The following is a 22,161-nucleotide window of genomic DNA, read 5'->3' as shown; positions in this document are numbered from 1 at the left end:
AAGTGTGCTGAGGGAGGAAAGCAAATGAATCCTCTCTTCTTATGCTGATATTTGAATAGACTTGAACATTTGGGTCAGTATTTTCACAATACATTTTACTAATTAAGGCATTCCCTTTAAATTAGGGTCCACCTGACTTTCTGTTCTTGCTTCCAAAACCTATATTTATTTCTCTTATTCAAATTACTGATTATTAGCAGTTATTATTTTTTTATTATTATTATTAGCAGTTCTGTTTTATCTCCAGAATGACTGAAGAAAAATGATAATAGTTTTAAAGGAACTTACGTGGGATAAACACTGCAAGAGTTAAAAAATTCACTAAGTGCTATTTGCAAAAGTGATTTAATGAGAATAAGCACAAGGTCACCAAGATGGCTATCTCAGTTTATGTGTTATCTGTCCCTTTAACAGCCTGTATTCAAAACTAACACTCTCAGATCCTCCACAATCAATACCCTTGGAGATGTCTAAAAAGTAACCACTTATATTTTTAAATTCTTATAACCATACTTTTATTTTGAACTATGTTCCTTATTAATAATACTGAGAGTTGTTTGGCATGAACTTCATACATGCTTGCCATTGGCCTTTTTGTCTGAGGTGATCTCCAGCTCAACTTTCTTGCTGATAGGCTTTTCCAAAACATGCCAGAGATACAAGGCAATACAGCTCCAGGAATTTCTGAATATGCTGAGTCTCTTAGGAGGGTTCTTACTGCTCAGGCAAGAAGGGTTTCTCAAACAAATTGTCAATGACATTCCAGTAAGTATGGGACACTGGAAGAAGGAAGGTTTGAGTCCCCTTCTTTTATGTAGCAAAGATCTCACTCTAGGACTGAGAGAAGTCACTGGCAGAAGGATCCCTGGCCTCCAGCCTCTCAGAAGAAAGCCCAAATTCCTAAGTTAGAGGTTTCCTTTCCCTCTGGGTGACCCTTTCACTACAGGCTGACACCAAATATTTGCATTTGGTCATGCATCAACAGATGAATGACATTTTTACTCTCTTGTTTTTCAATTAGAAGAGGAGGAGATCGAACAAAGGAGAGAAATAAAACCTGGTGAAAAATTCTGAAAATGTCATCTCAATAAGTTGGTTCAAGCCCACCATGCTGGCTTTTAAGAAAAATTGTCCTGCATCCAACCTACTATGTAGCTGACTATGTTGGCTGGGTGCGATAGGATTAGGCTTGCTGGATTATTTAAATAAAACAACCAGGTACTTTACAAGTAAATTCAAGTTTGGAATGGCTAAAAATATTTCTTGTCAACATCAGAAAATTAAAATCCCCTTGATTTTTTTCACGTTAAAATTGTGTTTGACTTGAAATTTTACCTAATTTTATTAAAATATCAGAGAAAAGCTAAGTGAAACAAACATATCTGATCTGAAATTAAAAAAAATGTAGGCATTAGTTCAAATGTTGATCCTTTCACAACTCTGTTTTAATTTCTTAAATCCTTTTTCTAGCATAAACAGCAGATGTGTACTGAATATGTACAGCATGGACTATTGACTAAAACACTTTCTCTAAAAGAAATTGCTGTGAGACTCCCCAGGATGTCCCTGACAGTCCACAGAGGAGGTTGAAGGCTCTGCCATGCTCCAGCGTCTTCCTTTTCCACCAGAAGTACTCCATTTGCATCAGGGGAAATTCAACTTTCAAGGAATATCAGGAGACACGTTACAACATTGTGACCTGATAAAGAAAAACAGGATTTGTCCTTCCCACCGTGCAGCTCAGCTGACACCCTCTAGAGGACAAACTCAATGAACTTGAAAATTGAGTTAGTTTGTTTCTGAGGAATTAATGTGAGCTGTTGGCTTCCATCCAAATTCCATTTCACTGCTGGTTTATTTTTAATTTTTTATCTTTGTTTGTTTTTTATAACAGACCACAAATCAAAATAATGGGTATCTGTCTTCCTATTCTTTAATTTTCATATTTAATATAAATATATGTAGGTTGCAATAAATAGAAGAATTTTTTGAAAGGTACTTGAAATTTAATCAATTAAACCTCCTCATTTTGTTTTGGGTTTTTTTATCCCAATATTTAAACTTCCTTAAAAGAAATTTAGCAAATCAAAATCACTGTCTTAAACACTACGGTTCAATTGCTCAAGAAAGCTGGCAATCCTAACCAACATTTAATCTTCTCTAATGTAAATGATGGGATTTTATTTGAATGCTGCTGGCTTCTTCAAAAAGGACAATTGCCATTGTATCAGTGTAAGTCCTGTTTGAGTGAGGGGGGCCTACCCTACTCTTTGGATAACAGTGAGAATATCCAAATTTTTTCTTTCTTCCCTTAGGTATTGTGCATGCCTGGCAGAGGATTTTGCTATCTGTTGTATGTTTGGAAACAGCAAAATTAAAACCAGTTTGAAATAGAAAGTCATGAAAAATGTCTTTTTCCTTTAAGAGTACCAGACTGGATGGGCTTCAGAGAAAAGATATTCCAGTTGGAATCTAAGCCATAATCATCTCCATGAGAAACAACAGCTAGGACGAAGAAGTTCAGCCAAAATGTTGGTTGGCAGTTTCATGTACAGTGTAGTCTCTCTTTGCTGGACAAAGCAACTGAGAGTTGCAAAACTTTCTTCTGCACAAAAGCAGAAAAGACCTGTCCAGGTCTAGAGGCTGCAAAGACAGGAGGAGCAGGTGGTCCATTTCCAGGTGTCCACTGCTGTGAGGGTACGCTCTGTTGGTCTCACACTCAAGTCATACCCAGCTTCTCTTGTACATTTTTAATTGTGGGTCCTTTCAGCACTTTGCTAAAACTTTACCAGGCATAAATTTACAGGAGGTCACCTAAAGGATTAGTGCTGAAGGCTTGACAGGGCCATCCTCCAAACCCACCAATTCTGGTCCTTCTCAAAGTCCAAGTGGAAGAAGTAACAATTTTGTCATGGCAACAGGTAACTTTGGGGTACACATAGATGATGACAGGACCTCTTTGTCTCTCACAAGATCCTCTAAAGCCTGTTGGAATTCACCTATGGCTCTCAGAGTAGCTTTGGGATTATTATGTCCTGTTTACCCTCTGCACTGTCCATTAGAGGTAGCTTTCCAGAGATGATGGTACTTCACAAAATTTTCCCAACTCTTATTCTTGAATCTACCTGCCAGGAAATACTCCTGTGCTGATGACTGTGAAAGTCTAGTGCTGTGTCCATGATATGTCACTGCATTTGAAACAAGGAACACTTTGTACTATACAATTATTTCTACTGCATCTAAGTGCTGAGGAAAAAGGTTACTTGCAAAAGGTTCACGTCAATTCTGCAGTACTAGATTAGGCTGAGGTATCTCAGTAAGACCATTACATATTTCTCATCACTAGTAGTAATTATGAGATACAAGTGTTCAAAACAAATTAAAAAATAAACCCTCTTTCTTTAGAAAACAATACTGTGACATAAAATCTGTGTGGCTGACTTGAAAACACCTCTTTTTACGGTGTTTTTATAAATAACATGAAATTATGCACCAATTATATGTGATGTTTATTTTGTCAACTTCCACTTTCCAAAGTGATCAAGTAAGGATTTTTTATTTGTAGGTAAAATCCACTTCTATAGAAATTAACGGGTTTTTAGAGACCAGAGCAAAGTTCTGCTTCTAATCAAAAACCATAAAAAATTTGAAGTTTAAAATTATTAGTACTGTACTCCATTGAGTCCTTTTTACAGCACTTAGTTTTAAGCCTTTAAAAGGTACATTTTATACTAATATTTCTTGTGACTTGCTTAAGGAAATGGCTAGCACCAGTCTTATGCTTTAACTACATCTAAGTATACGCAAGTTTTATATACAGAATCTCATGCAAGGTAAAGAAGACACTAGAGTATGTGGAACCAGGCTTTAGGTTACATTATATGGCTGGTAAGGAACCTGTACATGGATATTTGCAGGTGAATGTCTCATAACTCAGTGCCAGCACCAATTAATGCTGCTATAAGTCAAGAGGAAAACCTTTAATATAGCTGGAATTTTTGCGAGTCAGTGCAGAAGCAGAATAAACTGGTATCAACATCTGCCCATAAATACATGTGGTCAGATACACCAAAGGAAAGGCTGTCTGCACTGACCCAGCAGTGAGAATGCCACATGGAAAGAAAGAAGACAGATGAAAGAAACACAAACAGTTATATTAAAATAAAGAGCCCAAATATTAACTTAACTAGGGATTAACATTTGCATTTGTAATTATTTTGTATGTTGCATTTGCATTTACAAGAAATATCTTGTTGTAAATAGGTATTTTACTACAAAGAGACTATTGAGAAAACAAGCAAAATATAGTAATTTGAATAATTTATACAATATGCATTATGCTTATCAGAAAGAATGCATAACAGACATCCAATTTCTAATTTTCTTTGCCAGTAAATAAACCTTAGTTGAAATTTTCTGTGTAAACCTAGATTTTGTACAATCACAGACAATAAAGACTATGACTGGAGCCATTCCTTTAGGAGTGTTTTGGCATACTGCCAAAAGAAGCAAAATCTGAAGAAATCATTAAAAGAAAACAGGAAATAAACCAATGTCAGAAACAGAGCAGGATTGTTGCCAGATCTGTGTCCCTCACACGAATTATATTGTTTATTAGCATAAGTCATGTTTCTGTCCTAAGGAGGTTTGCTTTGATGTTTGAGGTTGGGTTTATGGAAGCTGAGACTCCAGCTTCTGCTTCTCTTTTCCCCGAGTTCCCTTCTGGCACAGCGTCTGATCCCTGTGAATCTGAGGGGAACAGTGGTGGTGAGAACAGCCACTTCCCATTCCTCCCACAGCACAGGAGCTGCTGTTCATGCGCTGGTGTCCTCAGTCAGACGGGGAGAAAGCAAAAATTAGGACTAATGTTACTGTTTCCCACTGTTCTGTGTTTATCCCATTAACCAGCAGCAGACTTGGCCTGGTTTGTAAATACGGAACCTGATCCAAAGCCCACTGAAATCCCTAGGACACGTGCCTCAGAACCGTGAATATTAACTTATCCAAATAATTTTTTATATAAAGATTTAAAAACATATAAGGGTTTGAGAAAAAAGCAGTTTTTTGGTAGTTTGGGGTTGCGATTTTTGAACCAGAATCTGATATAAAGCAGACTGTGACAGAGAGGTCTTTTATATTTTATATTCTTTGGATCAGACTCTTAAGACATTGTCACAGCAGTATCAGTATTACTATATTACATGATTACTTCTTTGCACAGTGCACTCAGTTGGAAGGAATTCAAAACAAGCCCAAATTTATACCAAAATATTTGCCATGTGTTTCAGATAAGGTATCAGAAACTTTGAACACAACATAAGACATTTAATGTCCAGCATTTCCTTTTAAACTCATTTATGTTTCTCCCTCCCACTCCACTCTCACACCCCTGCACCCTCACGTTTTATGTGACAGCACTGCTTTAGTACCTTCAATGAAATAGCCTTGTCCAGTGAGGCAAATACAAGCACCTTATGAGGTGTGACCAACTTTTGTGTGCAGCCTTTGTCCTTCGCTGCTCTTTACAGATGACACAGGAGCCCTTGTTGGCGCTGCAGCTTGATTGACTCAAAGCTGGGAGTGAGTGAGCAAAGCAGACACATGGCATTCCTTATCTTTTTGATCCCCTGCTTTGTGATGGGCACCGACATGGCTTTCTCCTGCCAGAATGCTGACGACTTCGTGGGTGCCAGTTCTCCGGGGGACATCATTATCGGAGGCTTGTTTGCAGTTCACAGCGAAATGCTGCATCCAGAAGAAGAGCCCATCAAGCCAGTAATTCAGAATTGTGCTGGGTGAGTAATGCTGGAAATTACACATATAGCAAAGAAGAGAGCACTGACACTGGGCCTGTAACTCTTATCAACAAAGTCTGTTTCTCTTGCTTTGCTTAGTCTTTAACGATTCCTTGGGCATCACACAAATTTCATGTAAATTAATACAGGATGACAAAATATGGCCAAGTTACAATAAAAAGTACTGCACCTTACTGAGAAGGGAATGAGCATTTGATCCTATTTCAATCTACACATGATCAAATAGCCTTGGATTTGTGTTATCATCTGATTTCCATGGAAGTGCTAATTTGTTTCAGGTCTGAAGGACTCAGCTGGGCATCTATTCATTTGTTATGAAGCTGAACCTACATGATTTGAACACAGGCAGACTATTCCATTTTATCCAAGCTCATAGTAAAATCTGCCTTCCATCTCTTGGGCAGCTCAGTTATAATCTATGATAGTACCTTGCTGATGACACTGTAGTTATTTTTTAAATTACCATAATTATTACATATAACGGTGGCTTTATGTTATAGGATAGCCTACATATGACACCTTGTCATGTATGCATTCTGTGCATCAGAATATTTATTCTGTTGGCTCCAAATCCTGCTGTGCTTGAAACATCCATTTTTCTGGAATGCATAAAAAGGAAACCTGGTGAAGAACTTTATTTTAAGTATATAATAGAACTTTCTTTAAGACCAGGAACTCCAAACATTCATTTTTAAAAATTGAAATACAATTTCAAAATTTGAACAAATCCACAAATTTTATTTGACTTTTAAACGTAATCCCACATTTGTGTCTAATAATCAGCTAGGCATGCAGGTATCCATCTGGATATATGTCAAAATGTTGATTAAGTTGATGACTTTTGTCTGTCTTCCATTATTTTTCTATGCAGGCATAAATTATCTCAAGTCCATCTGAAGTTTAATTTAGATCACAAGATTTGTAATCTTTAGAGAAGCTGACCTGAGAGGAGGGTTGGGTTTGTTGTAGACATTTTGTGCTAGCTCAGTTTTGATTAATCAACTGTTATAACATCCACTGGAGATAAGGGGAAATAGCTGGGCTAATTTCATCAGGTCTGGTATTTAGAAACACCAATGCAACCACCAGAGACCCCGACTTCTGAAATATTTTCTTCTATTCTGAAATATTTAGTACTTTCTTTTCTTTTCTTCATGCTTTTGGTGAAAATAAATACATTTTTAAAAAACTTACTGGGCAGGTGTAGTAAACTGGAATATCTTCACTGACTCTGAAAGATGTTCCCTGGAAATATCACTTGCAAATTTTCATGTATCATGAAAATTGAACTTTTAGTACCTTTTTCTTTTCCAGAAAAACACATTTGTTCAGGTATATTTTAAGTTTTGTGTTTATTTTACTATAGTGCCCCATTAAATGAGAAAAATAAGTGTGGTTTTTAATCTTTTGTACACTAAACCCAAGCAAATCACACAAAACTTACTAGCCATCAGTTCTTCTCAGCAGTTGTAAAATTCTAAGGGATATGCTCAAAACAAACTTTCCTTCACCCTTGCTTCCAACAAAATTTTTCTAAAAAATACCACCTATGTTTCTCTGACAGCTTTGAAATTCAAGTTTTTCTTCAGACACTTGCAATGATACATGCTATTGAAACCATCAACAACTCAACACTGCTATCTGGAGTTACTCTGGGCTATGAAATCTACGACACATGTGCAGAAGTTACAAAGGCCATGGCATCTGCTCTGAGATTTCTGTCTAAATTCAATTCTTCTGAGGATGCTGTGGAGTTCAAGTGTAACTATTCAGACTACATCCCGAGAGTCAAGGCAGTCACTGGAGCCAGCTACTCGGAGGTGTCGATGGCAGTGTCAAGGCTGTTGGCTTTGCAATTAATCCCACAGGTAAGATTGAGACAATTATTTTATTTTGGATAGAGGTTCAGATTTACCTAAGATGCTAAGAATAAAGGTTTTGATCACAGGAATTGCAAAAAACAATATATTTACTACAAGGCAGGATTTGGTTCATCCTAAGGACATCAGAATGGGTGGGTTTTAGGTCCGAGTGGAGGCCTTGATTCACTTGGCCAAAGAAAGGCAGTAAGGGATATTTTATATACCCAAGGCACATTTATCCAAGTTTTTTTTTCAGGATCATGCTGGGCGCTTGTCAGCCTGGCAGTGCCTTTAGTCAGTCCTGGTTACTGCAGTGTACCTTGGATGACACTCAAGGACTTTGTTCGGGCAGCTAAGTTACAGCTGCCATGTCCAGTTTGCCTGGGGGTGAATATGAAAACATTCTATCTCAAGGAAAAAAAAAAGAAAAAAAAGAAAGAAGAAAGAAAGAAAGAAAGAAAGAAAGAAAGAAAGAAAGAAAGAAAGAAAGAAAGAAAGAAAGAAAGAAAGAAAGAAAGAAAGAAAGAAAGAAAGAAAGAAAGAAAGAAAGAAAGAAAGAAAGAAAGAAAGAAAGAAAGAAGAAGAAAGAAAGAAAGAAAGAAAGAAAGAAAGAAAGAAAGAAAGAAAGAAGAAAGAAAGAAAGAAAGAAAGAAGAAAGAAAGAAAGAAGAAAGAAAGAAAAGAAAGAAGAAAGAAAGAAAAGAAGAAAGAAAGAAAGAAAGAAAGAAAGAAAGAAAGAAAGAAAGAAAGAAAGAAAGAAAGAAAGAAAGAAAGAAAGAAAGAAAGAAAGAAAGAAAGAAAGAAAGAAAGAAAAGAAAGAAAGAAAGAAAGAAAGAAAGAAAGAAACCCAGATCAAATCTGGTCAGAAATTCAGGAATTCTCTCCAGCCCAAGAGAAATTAAATGTTGGAGTCAATTAAAACCATGGACAGGGAAGTGAGGGAGATTACACTAAAATGAAGATTTACTTCTGGTACTCTTCAAACAATTGTAGAAGTGAAAGAATACAACAGTTCAGATCCACACTAGTCCTTCCCAAAATATCCTTTTCCATTTCTGACCTCTCTAGGACTAGTATAGTCCCACATTTGTGCTTAGACCTGTGCTTACCTTCCTATTGTCACCTTTGTAAAAGAATTGGGGCCAAGGCTAGGACTAACAAAGAAGAAGCAGATCCACTTCCACACCAGCTTGTCTTGCGCTTTGGTTTTGGCAATAGATATAAATTAACCAAATGAGTGGAAAAAACATAAAATCTGAACTAAAGATAACTTCTAACTCAATCTTCTCCTCTGCAATGGTAGGAAGTAATTCTGACCTCCAACGCCACCACAGGAACTGTAGTAAGTATGAAAACTAAAGTGCCACACTTGAACATAATCAAAAGGCAAGTGACTAAAAAAATCTGCAGCAGGGCATAGATGGAAAATGGGATCCAACAGATATTTCTTATCAATAGCATGGGCAGTGCTCTGACACAGTAAGATTTTTGTATCACCTCCAGACAGGTGACTCTCATTTTGGAAATCCTAAATTTTTTTTTTGAACTGTCAAGAAATAATATAGGGGAAAAAAGTTCCAACAAAAAATAAGAAAGGATTAAAACTGAAGATATTTAAACAGCAATGTTCTTTTTATGTTTTTCTAGCTACATTCACAAGAAAAAGATAAATCTTTTGTATGAAGGAATTATAGTATTTTGTATTATTGGTTACTCTTTGTTTGTCTGTGAGGTTCTTCCAACAGATTTGGTGATCCTTTTGAAATATAATAATTAAATATCGGCAAGAAAAAAAATAATATGTGTGTGAACCATACTAATGCACTCAGTGATAGGAAAATACAAAAAAAAGAGTACTAGCAATTGGAATAGAAACTCAAAAAATAGCCAATATTTAAAATACTGTTTTGAAGACCATGTTGATGGTATCTGAACAGAGTAAACCAAAATCTTTATACCATCATTACTGTCATATCCATTTTGAAAGATTTTGGTTTTGGCCTTCACTAAGTTTTGAGGAAGAGAGTGAAAAAAAAAAAAAAAAGGTGTAACTGGTACTGGGCAAAAGTCTCCATCCTAAGAGCAGGGAGAGAGAACCTACCCCCTTTGGCTGCAACTTGTTGATGCTCACTCTCAGGAGGAGGGAGCCCAGGTCAGGTAGGAAGAAAGAGCAATCATGGCAGCTTTGGATCTCTTGGCACCCTTTGGAGGAGACCACATCCATAACTGAATTGTTCGCTCTTCCTAGGTCAGTCCTGCATCGTCAGCTGAAATCCTCAGTGACAAAATCAGGTTTCCTTCTTTCTTCAGGACTATCCCCAGCGATTTTCACCAGACAAGAGCAATGACTCACTTGATCTGTGAAGCTGGTTGGAACTGGATCGGAGTAATAGCCACTGACGATGACAATGGGCGGTTCGCTCTGGAGAGCTTTGGGGTGCAGGCCATGGTGAACAACGTCTGCATAGCTTTTAAAGAAATGCTGCCAGCCTATCTCTCTGACAGCACCTTTCACACTAAAGTTGATCGAGCAATTGAGAAGATTGTTAAGGAAAAAAGAGTAAATGTTATTGTTGTCTTTATGAGACAGTTCCATGTGCTCAAACTATTCAAGAAGGCAATTGAGAGGAACGTTAATAAAATCTGGATTGCAAGTGATAACTGGTCAGCTGCAGTCAAGATCAGTACAATTCCCAATATTAGACAGCTGGGAACAGTTGTGGGGTTTGGATTTAAAAGTGGAGACATCTCCTCATTCCAAGAGTTTTTGAGAAACCTTCATGAAAAGCCCACTGAAAACAACAAGTTTTTACGTGAATATATTATGCTTTCATCAGTCTGTGCACACCTGGAATATCATGATTTTCAAACGTGCATTGCAAACCAGTCCCAGGATGATCTGCTGGACAGTGATGGGAGTGAACCTCAGTTCTGGAGAGATGATTTTTTGAATGCTAACGTTGAACCAGGATTTATCCATAGTACTATGCTGGCAGTCTATGCTATAGCTCATGCCATTAAAAGGCAATGCAAAGACAGAGACTGCAAGGATCCATCTGCCTTCACTCCCTGGGAGGTATGATGCTAATTCTTTTAGGTCTCATTCTCTCTGCCTAACTTTGAGCACATTTTTGCTCCCATATTTCTGGAGATAAAAGCTTGGTCCTTTTATTAAATGACTTTTTATCAACTATTTGACTACTAGTGATTGGTCACATTGCTGCAAACCACTGTGATACACACTGTGAGTGCTCTTGAGAGATGGGGATACTGCAGAATAGGAGCAATCTCCAAAGAGCTTCAAATTTCCTCTCTCACTATCTCTCACCATGGTATCTGTTCTGTCTTAATTCAAGTTCTTTCCTCTACAGTGAATCTCTACTTGAAACTGAAAATGCAATGCATTATACCTCTGTCTGATCTTGACTTATATATAAGACACAATCTTTAAGATGTGTGAGGTACTCGTTATCACACTGCTGGGTGGGAAAAGAAGAGGAATAATCAGACAAGTAAACCTGACCTGACCTTTTACCCAAGAACCTGCTCAGGGCTATTCACTTTTACACACTTTTACTCAGAGGATTAAACAAATGTTCATTTAAAAGTCAAACAACCTCTGAAGCACTCTGATTTGCTACTCTGATTTGCACTGACCTCTTATCCTAAGTCAGGGCAGGTCAAACCAAGATATGGACTTGAAAATAAAATCAAGCCACCAACCAATAACCCAGTAACAATAAGACTCTCACATGAATTAGTAAACTCTAATGGAACAAATTCAGGACTACTTTGTCGGAATGCAGGTTTATGGAGCTACATTTACATCATAACTGAACTAAATTCCAAACCATCCAAATTAAAACTCCTTTTAAGTTGTTAAGCACTCATGAAGAGAACTGAGAGAGATAATTATTTCCCCCGAGATGTTTTCACAACCTGGTTTTTCTACATGAAAATTCAACCCTCTAGGAAGGGAGATATATATGTACAGAAAAATCTTGGGATCCAAATAATCCATTTAATACATTTCCATATACAGAGAAACAGTAGAGTGATTGTTGTTATAGGCTACACAAATAATAACCCATTGCATCAAAATGTTGCTAAATATTAGCCCCTTCTGTCTGAAGTTCAATATGTATTCAAAAAGGTCTGGTGTTCTCATATTGTTAGATAAATTGAAAAAGTGGAGAAGAATTATATGACTAGTCTGAGTATATACAATAAAAAAAATCCTTTTCAGTTCCACACAACTATGCATCATCCACATAAAATGCACCAATAAAATTGGTTAGAAATACACCAATCCTTCATAAATTATATAAGCACTCAAAGAATTACATTATACATGAAAAAATGACATATTATATACACCAGATGTGATACATATATTTGACAAAGCCTATTAAGGTGGTATAGCTATCAGCACATTTGTTAAATGCTATGAATATCACAAATGAACCCATGTAAGAGCATGCTTTTCAAGTGCAGTTGAACTTCAAATGCAGCATTTCACCAAACATCGAATTTTTTTCTTGTCGGTTAATTACTGTTGCCAAAAATCACTAGGCCTGCAAAATAATAACTCTTTTGTTTTGATTAAGAACCATGGCAGCTAATGGGACTATTCCATGATCTTGAACTGGGAGTGAGGATATATAATGTGCCTTAACCTGTCCTTTTCTGTATTCACACAGACCTTATGTGTGATGAGGGAGGCAGAAATTTTCCCCCTGAGCAGAATGGATTGCAATATGAAGCTGGGCAGTGTCCTTAACAAAGCATCCTTTGTCTGGTATTTCCTGTGACCTATCAAATATGGCTTTGCTGTTTATTGCCATTGTGCCATTGATCTCCCCATCTGAGCAAATTGGCATACATTGTTTGTTGATTATTAACAGTTCTGAGTCTCACCTTGCCATACACAATTTCAGTCAGAGTCATGGCTGGGAGCAGTGCGAGATACTTCAGACATGCTAGGGGAATTTACTCTGGAAGAAAATGTTGCCCAGATTGACTCTGCTGACGATAAAGTAACAACAGGAGCACTGCCCACCACTGTTCTTTACAAGAAGGGGAATGCCAAAAGATTCTTAGTTTTTGTATGCAAAAACATTTTCTCTCTGAATATCGCACCAAAATTTTCAAGGCTGGAAAAAAACCCTAGGATTATGAGTTTATGAAATTATGATTCTGTTTAATAACAGATTTTTAAGGTCAACAGGGTTGTCTGTACAATGTAATTCTGTGAACAAAATGAAATTGAATTTTAATGCTTCTCTTAGTTCTAAAACCTTTTTTTTTAACTTGATATTATCACATGTATATTAAACAATTCAGTTTGTCATACTGACATGATACTGGTGTATGTTTTCATTCCTTACACTTATGTGCAGCTCCTTGAAGAACTTAAAAAAGTTACAGTCATTGATGATGACAAGGAAGTCAAGTTTGACTCCAATGGAGATATGAGCACCAGTTATGATGTCCTTCTTTGGAAAGAAATTGACGGCCACATGGAAATCACCACTATGGCAGAATACAACGCAGAGAAAGGTGGCTTTATCTTTGTGGATGAAGCAAAAAGAAAAGATTTTCTGGCTTTAAAGGTAACTTTTAATTTGTTGACATAATGTGTGTAATTTGTTTCAGATATTTTTTTCTGCCTGCAGTACTTGCTACTGAATCATACGTCAGCTAGAAATCTCTTGTGTGGTTTAATGTTCTCCTCTTAGAGCAAAGAATCCTTTCTTAGTTTATTCAATCCCTTTCATGCATCCCAAGATGCATGTTAGCCTGTGAGCAGGCTCAGTGATACAACATTTGTTTATTTCTCCAGAATGCCCCTAGAAGGATTTGTCTGTCCTAAAGATGCTAATCCAGAATCTTGCAAAGGGATTTTAAATTAAAAAATGATAGTGTATAAAAAGCCCTCACTTACATACCACCTCTTTTTTTTTTTTTCTTACATGAAGATTCAGATGTGTTGACTTTATTGTTAAAAAACCCCAACTTTTGTTGTTTATTTGCCCCTGTTAGAGCTGGGGTCAGTGACATGAGTAGGTGGTGCCCCCAGAGCCCCAGCACTGGTGTAGACAGGACTTGTGGGTGGCCCTGGCCAGTTCCAGCTGAACAATCTGTCCTCTGTGCATGGGTGAAGGTCTGAGCTGCAAGGCATTCCCCACTAATGGGACAGGGAGAGGCTACTTTACTAGGTGGGTTGAATTCTAGACACCACATGGGGACTTAGCTGAGGACAGAAGGAAACCTTAAACCTTGTCCCTCTTTGTGGTGCAAGGAAATGTCTCCACCTCCTTGTAAACACCATCTTGGAAGAGAGGAAATACAGTGTACTTCAGGACAGATCATCTGACAAAAAAATGTCTTTGGAAGGAGGACCTGAAGTGAGACCTCAAGAGAAGGCCCTGATCACATATCCAGTAGTGGAGCTTCTTGATCCAGGGATAAGCTGGCAAGGATCAGGGCTGCAGTACAGAGCACCCTCCAAAATGCCTCCTTCAGGCCAAGGTGTCCCACCTGGGCTCTAAGCATCTGAGCAGAGTATCAGGATCTCATTTGTGAAGCTGTTCACTCAAATTCCCCATCAGATGCTTCTGTGCACTGAAGACGATCCTCTGTAATCTAAAAACAGGTTCAAAGCTGAATAAAAGACTTTGATCTAGATTTTAAAGATACACACAAATCCAGGGATTAGCATTCAGGTCCCAAAAATAAAATTATCCGGTAAATAATGCCCCATTCTATAGCTCATTGAGTGTGGAAAAAAATACAAGAAATATGGATCCTACAATGTCTCTTTTGCAACATAATTTTCAGATTTCCTTAAAATATGTATGACACAAAAAAAATCCTGGAATTTTATATTAATGTTCCCTTGTAACTAGCTGTACTTGAGATGATGATCTCTTTTTTTTTCCCCTCTGCACACTGCAGAAGGTTCAGTCAACATGCTCCCAGCACTGCAGGCCAGGCCAGGTGAAAAAAGTTACAGAAAGTCCACACACATGCTGCTATGAGTGTATTTACTGCCCAGAAAACCATTACAGCAACCAAACAGGTAAAAAAAATGTATCCAAATAAAGGTTTGCATACATCAATGCAATTGTTTTGCTTGGATATAATATGCCTTAAGAACCTTGGGTTAAATTTTGCAATGGGATTTAAATATTTGTTTATGATCAGTTTCCTGTAAAACTTGGTATAAATGCTTCTTAAAAGACCAAGTTTAAAGTAATTAGATTGTCCAGCTGGCTAGCATTACCCTTTGCTAGGATGGAATTCTGGCTGATTTATGAGTGAGATTTGCTCTCATTAAATAGAGCCTTTCCTCCCTGTCTTTCCATAGTACATCCAGTCCAGTAAGGAGCACTTGACTTTGAGGGGGGTGAGCCACTGGAATAGGTTGTCCAGAGAAGTTGTTGTGGTTGCCCCATTCTTAGAGGAGTTCAAGGCCAGGTTGGAAGGAGCTCTGAGCAACCTGGCATAGTGAAAGTTGTCCCTGCCCCTGGCACAGGAATTGGAACTAGATGGTCTTTGAAAGTCCCTTCCACCCCAAACCATTCTACAAGCCTATGAATCTATGAAGTTCAAGGGTTGTGTATTTTGCTTAGCAGCACATTTTGTGTCTTACCACAGGATACTGTGTAATTTTGTGTAACTGTACAGCAATAATTTCTAGTATCAAATCTAATTTACCATTGGTTTAAGCAAAACCTTTTAAAGGGGAAAATTAAATATGGAGAAGAGAGATGGAATTAAGAAAATTAAGGTAGCATGTACTTTTAATATCCTGAGGGCAGAAGAAAAGTAAATTTCATCTACTCAATTATTTGTGAAATTTCTCCATAGCAGAGAATAGGAATTGCAAAGCAAAAGTGCCCTTCAAATCATAATGTAAAACAATGTTTGTTCTTGCTGTTGTGTCTTAAAAACTATCTGTAAAGAGAATATTACGGTGTTTTCTTGTTAAAAGAGATGAAAGAAAAACAGTTACATTTTTTTCAAGAGAACTGATTACTCTAGAGTCATGTTTCAGGTTTCAATTAAAGTTTGCCTGTCCCTGGCCAGGCCACATTTCACCGGTCAGTGACGAACTAGACAGTTTTAGAGCCCCGGTGGTTTTCTCTGCTTGTCGCTGGCTGCAGGCAGGGCTTGCTCCCTTGCAGGGAGCTCCAGGCATTTGTCCTGTTCTTTGTGCCGCTGCCACCGCAGCCCTGCAGCTCCTCCCCCTGGACAGCGACAGCCGGGGTCAGGAGCAGTCAGACCCGTCTTTTCCCTTTAGCATCCCTCCCCACATCGCTCCTGTATCTCAACTCCCCACAATCCGCTTTGCAGTTCATTCACTTCGGGGTTCTAAGATATCCTCCTTTTTTCTGCTTCCAGATATGGATTACTGCTACCGATGTAACAACAAAACCTACTGGGCTCCCATCAACAGCACCACGTGCTACAGAAAGACAATCTATTTCCTGGCCTGGACTGACTGGTTTGCTGTCTTCCTCCTCCTCCTCTCCGCTTTTGGGGTTGTGTTGGTTTTGTCCATTTGTGTAATATTCACCAAAAACTTGGACACACCCGTTGTAAAGGCATCTGGTGGTCTGACTGTCTGCTATATTATCCTCTTCAGCCACTTCTTAATTTTTTTAAGCACTGTCTTCTTCATAGATGTACCCACAGAATTCAAATGTAAAACTAGGCAAGCACTCTTTGGCATAAGTTTTACACTCTGCATTTCATGTATTTTAATAAAGTCACTAAAAATTTTACTAGCTTTCAGCTTTGATCCCAAGCTTCAAAATTTCCTGAAATGCATGTATAGACCTATTCCCACTGTGGTCACCTGCACTGGAATTCAAGTTATCATTTGCACCTTCTGGCTCATATTTAGGACACCTTTTGTAAATCAAAATTTCTCAATCCCAAGATCAATAATTCTGGAATGCAATGAGGGGTCTATTGTAGCTTTTGGGATTATGTTGGGCTACATCGCTGCCTTAGCATTTATTTGCTTCATATTTGCCTTTAAAGGTAGGAAGTTGCCAGAGAATTACAATGAAGCTAAATTCATCACTTTTGGCATGCTAATTTACTTTATAGCATGGATCGTATTTATCCCTGTCTACGCCACTACATTTGGCAAATACTTGCCAGCAGTGGAAATCATTGTTGTTTTAATATCTAATTACGGAATCCTCTGCTGCACTTTTCTTCCAAAATGCTATATCATTATTTACAAGCAAGAAAGAAACACAAAATCTGCCTTTCTCAAAATGGTTTACACTTATTCCTCCAAGAGTGCAGGCAGCGTTGCTGTTAGTCAGGTTTCTTTAGATTCAAAATCTTCCAGCTTCCAAGGTACTATCACAGACTCATGTAAAACTGAAAATGACTCTGTGAATGGAAACTGCCATTTCCAAGTGCCTGGGCAGCCACTAATAAAAGGTAAAGTTCTTCCTAAAAATGCTGCAAGGACTGTGGTCAGGAAAAGAGTCTCCAGCATATGACTGGCCAGTGATAAAGTACCAGAAGTTAAAAAGCCATTTTAGCGAGCCATTTCTCTTTCAGATCTCTTTCGTTTTGGTATCCTCAAGGAGGGCAGGCCACATGAAACACCTTTCCCTGTACTTAAGCAGTTATCCATTACCAGATCTGAAAGGCTTTCCTGACTCACAGAGTCCATCCCTTGCTCCTGCAAACTCCCTGATGTGCAATCTCCTTCAGCAGCTCCCTTCCTTCCCCATCCAGCCCATATCTACCCTTGGGAACTTATCCTGCAACCTCCCTTCCTCAAGTGAGGCAGAAGCATCACAAAATTATTATTTCTCACAGTTGTGTAAGTGGGACCACATGAGTTTCCCCATTTCTTTTGCCTCTTTGATGGTCAGTTGTTGAAGTAGCTCTTCTCATCTGGCCCCATTTTACAGATCAAAGAGAACCTTGTCCCTGCCTTTGTTTGCCAAGATAAACAAGTCCAGTCCTTTAGTCTCCACTTTTAAGATAGGCTTTCCATTCTTCTGAACTTCCAAAAGTAACTCTTTTCATCTGGTATCAGTGGATCTTTTTTTTTTCCTCCCCAAAATTGTACACCTTATTCCAGATGAGTGCTCTAGTAGCATTTAAGGTTCCTTATGTTTACTAGCATGGTAATGAGACTGGTCTATAAAGAAATCAGAGAATTCTTCTGGGGCTCTGTAGTTATACGTATGTTTATCTGACTTTTTTCCCCATACTCAGAAGAAACACACTGATTCACCTCATGCACATCCTCTGATACATGAGGAGAGCAAGCCCCAGGTGTCCTTTTATTTGAAAGTGTAAAGTCAATGTGTAATGTCAAAACTTATTACCATTAATTGATTCCTCTCATTAGCATATATAATGTAATGACCAGTATCAGCATGAGTGCATCCTGGAAAATTTGAGGGGGTCGATATATATTTAAAAAATGTGATATTCAATAAGAACACGACAATGCATCATTATGATACACAGAAGCAGCACAAGGATGACCTGGCATGATCTGCACTGAATGAGTCTCTGCTGTGTAGCTCCAGGAGCACAGCTGTGCTGTGCCATCTCTGTGAGAGGCAAAGGGCACATCCAGAGAAGGAGGAATTTTTCTGTCGGGGAATTGGTACCACAGAGCTTAAACAGCAGAGCTACATTGTCAATACAGGAAGAGAAAAATAATTTTCCATATTCATGAAGCCCAGAACATAGAAGCTTTGCTATTTTAAGTTCTGTGCCATGTTAGTGTAAAATAATACTAAAATCCTTGGTATTGTGTATCTGTGAAGGTATTTTAAAGTAATTTGAAAGGCAAGTGTGCAATTCACATACAGGTTTGTGTAAATACATATGCTCTGTTGCTGATTTTAGGAATGAAGGGTGATGTGTTTATATTTATATGTTGAATGCTGTTTATACTTCAGTTGTTACAAATACTTTTCTGCATACGAGGTTATGCATGGTAAGGTTAAAATGCCTGAAATCTGACTGCCAATGCAGCAAGAAATCTTGCCCTAAAAGAGAGAAGCAAAGCTTATATTGCACAACTGTCAGCAATCAGCTGGTGAGAAAAGTTAATTTGGCTGGAATGTTGTACCTGTATTTATTGCTTTCAAAAGTCTTGAGAGTAGCATGCCTTGAAGCTCTATGAAAGGGAATGATTAAAGCCATATCAATATTTGAAATTGAGTTTGCTTACTTAATTTCCTTATCTCTCCCCATGAGCTCCTATTTGGCCTTGAACAGCAGCAATACACGCACCTGTCAAGTGTTTCCACTGTGGACCTCAGCCTGCTTAGGAACATCCTCTAGATTGAAAGCTGTCTGGGGAATCATCCTGCAGGACAATGAGGAGAATGCCTTGATGAACAGGGCCTGGTGACAGGAGTGTGAAGGTGTCTACCGAGGTATCTCTGAGGAAAGACATCACATGTGGCAGAATCCCAAAGGAGCCCTACATGCTCCATCTAATTCTCCAGCTACTCAGGTCTTCTGTGCAAAGCACAGTCCATGGTGGAGCAGAGAGGATGTAACAGGTTTGGGAGCTTGACTTGGCAGCAAAAAAGAGACATTATACCAAGATGTGTTACATGGTTTTAAATGACTTGTCTACAAGAAACAAGTGATCAAATGTAGGTAGAACATAAAGGGATTGTGCTGCCCTACACAGAGGATATGAAAAAGATTAAAATAGAGGAGTTTATCATGCTAAAGGAGCACTTGTGCACATTCTCCTGCCCAGGGCAGTAATTATTCCAGCAATCTCTTTCCAGTCACAGGAATATTAAATTAGCCTGAGACAGATTTTCATCCCCAGAGCACAGAAGACTCACTTTCCAGAGTCATAGCAAAGTCTTATCCTGGTGCTCCCAGAACCTTGGCCCATAGGTCAGGCCATGTGAGGCCAAAGGGACCAGCATTTTTTCTGGCCCAGAGCACACTCTGCTTGCTTACTTTGGAAAGAACCTGAAACCACTTCTCAAAACACTAACATCCCACAGGCCCATTCTCCATCTCTGAGAGCAATAGAGAGAACAAATATTTCCAAATACAGTGTTCACAGAGAAATCAAATGGGAAAATGCTGTTTGTTAAGGTCAGCAGGAGGCTGCTCTTGATGTAAACATCATTTAATCTTTTTTGGGCTTGTGTCATCCATTGTTAATAATGCTAAATGATGACTTCTGATGGCACTATCATACAGTGTAGAATATCTTCAGCGAGAATGAAGACCATGAAGGCCACCAAATGTTCGACATGCTCTTCTCTAGAGCATAATTCCCTCAAGATTTCAGTAGCTCTGGCTGTGTAGGTACCTTTCAACTGCCCACAGGCCTTAGAGCAGTTCTTTGGTGAGTGCTGGAACCTGTGTGAGCTCCAGGCTTCATCCCAGCAGCTGTGCTGGTGGCCACTGGAACTACAGTGACTCTAAATGTGTGAGTGACCATCAGGAGGGGCAACTACTAACAGTGTCTGGGATGCTGCTCATAATGAAGGACACTGAGCCCAGCCCAGATGTGCTGATTCTTCCTACCCTTCCCAGCTGTGTCTTCAGGGACAGGAGGCACTGCTTGACCTTACACCACTCTCTTTGAGCAAAGGAAAGTATCATCCTCTAGGTCATTTCTGTTGATGTGTCTTCATCTCCTTGACAACATTCTGAAAGAGGGCACAGCTGCTCAAGGAGTGTGTGTGCATGCAAAGAGGTTCATCTCCTCCTTTTTGTGATATGCTCTGCTTCTGAAAAAAAAGATAGCTGGAGGTTTTGGTTACAAATAGTTCAAAATCCTCTTTTGTGCTGTCACACTGAGCACAGGACTTCAGCTGTTGCCAGACAGTGATCCATCCCTGGGGAGTGGGACTTCCTCTGTTCATGTGCAGCCATTCTGGCTTTGGCTGATGCACGTAAAATCTTCCACTGCTTGGTGCATCAGCTCTATTGAAACAGTGTTACACTGTCATGAATATCATACTGACACAGGATGTTACTTAGCAAATGTCTATTCTGTGCAGATTTCTCTGAATATTTTGTCAGGGTTTGTTTTCTGTTTGATTTTTTTTTTCTTTTTTCTTTAATAAAACTCTGTCCAGGACGTGAAAAAAAAAAAAAAACAAAAATTTTTTTTCAGTTGAAGTAGATAGAAAACCTATGATGAGAATCTGAAATGAGCATTCTGAAAGCAGTAAAATGACAGAAACACAGATGTGGGCATCTTTGTGTCAAAGAAGTTACACTCTTCATAGAATCATAAAGTGATTCTTAAAGAGATTATGATTCATAGAATCATAAAATGGACCTTCAAGATCATCTAGTTGCCATGGGCAGAAACACCTTCCACTAGACCAGGTTGCTCAAAGCACCATCCAACCCTCCAAGGACGGGGCATCCACAACTTCTCTGAGTAAACTGTGCCAATATCTCACCAACCTCACAGGGAAGAATTTCTTCCTAATCTAAACCCATCCTGATTCAGTTTAAAATCATTACTCCTTGTAATGGGGGTATAGGAATCACTACATGCCCTTGTAAAAAACCCTTCTCCATCTTTCTTGTGAGCTCCTTTTAGGCACTGGAAGGTGCTGTAAGGTTGTAGGAAATATTAAAGGTAAGAAGACTTTCAGAAAGTTGTGGATGCCCCAGAACAGAAAGAGCAGAAGAACTTAGAATTAGCTGTAACTGCAAAGTGTGAAAGTAGAAGATACAATAGTACAGCAAGCAAGGACATAAAACAATAGTCTGAGTCTTAGGTTTGGCTGGGATAGATCTTAAAGCCACAGAGAAAATATGCTTAGCAAGATAGTAGAAAGTTTTAAGCTTAATAATGGAATATTGTTTATTGTTACTAGAAAGCATACAAGCAAGCATTGTTTGAAGCAGATGTATGTGTGCTTTCAGAGATTGGCTAGAACAATTGTCTGCAAGCTTTGGCAATATGTTATTGGCTGGAAAACTTTTAAAGTGCCCTGTAACAAAGAAATCTTTAGCTGCTGCTGGCAGACGTGAGCTGTTGCCATCCTTCAATTGTGTAAAACCCTCTTATGAGACTAATGCTGTAATAAAAGCTCGATGAATGCCTGGCAGTAGTTCCATCCCATTTATGCCCTAAGTCCCAACACATGAGGTCTCCCTGGAATCTTCTCTTATTCAGTCTGAACAATCCCAGCTCCCAGCCTGTCTTCACGGGAGAGGTGCTCCTGGTCTCCGGTCGTTTTTGTGGCCCTCCTCAGGACTCGCTCCAGCAGGGACACGTCCTAACATGAGGCTGAAGTACCACCTCTGTTCCTTTAGACGAGTTTTGTCTCGGACGCTGACCTTTCCTCACTAGAGTTGCAATCCATGAGTGCAGCAGGTGAACAAGGTGCCTTCTCCGGAGGACCGATCTCCTCCGGGTGTCGGCGGCCGTCCCGCCTCTCCTCTGGGTGCGGCTGGAAGGGTTCGCGGGGTGAGGCGCGA

General features: G+C 38.9%; 1 protein-coding gene across 1 annotated transcript; it reads left to right on the top strand.

Moving 5' to 3' along the window:
• Positions 1–5,601: 5,601 nt before the first annotated feature.
• Positions 5,602–17,204, top strand: GPRC6A (G protein-coupled receptor class C group 6 member A). The gene is made up of 6 exons (XM_063391853.1): positions 5,602–5,795; positions 7,381–7,684; positions 9,926–10,753; positions 13,077–13,289; positions 14,635–14,758; positions 16,084–17,204. Exons 1-6 carry the CDS (start codon positions 5,602–5,604, stop codon positions 17,202–17,204), a joined length of 2,784 nt encoding a protein of 927 aa, XP_063247923.1.
• Positions 17,205–22,161: the final 4,957 nt, after the last annotated feature.

This window comes from Prinia subflava, chromosome 2, assembly GCF_021018805.1.
Source record: "Prinia subflava isolate CZ2003 ecotype Zambia chromosome 2, Cam_Psub_1.2, whole genome shotgun sequence".
Taxonomy (NCBI): Eukaryota; Metazoa; Chordata; class Aves; order Passeriformes; family Cisticolidae; genus Prinia; species Prinia subflava.
This window is presented reverse-complemented; position numbering and strand designations above follow the sequence as displayed.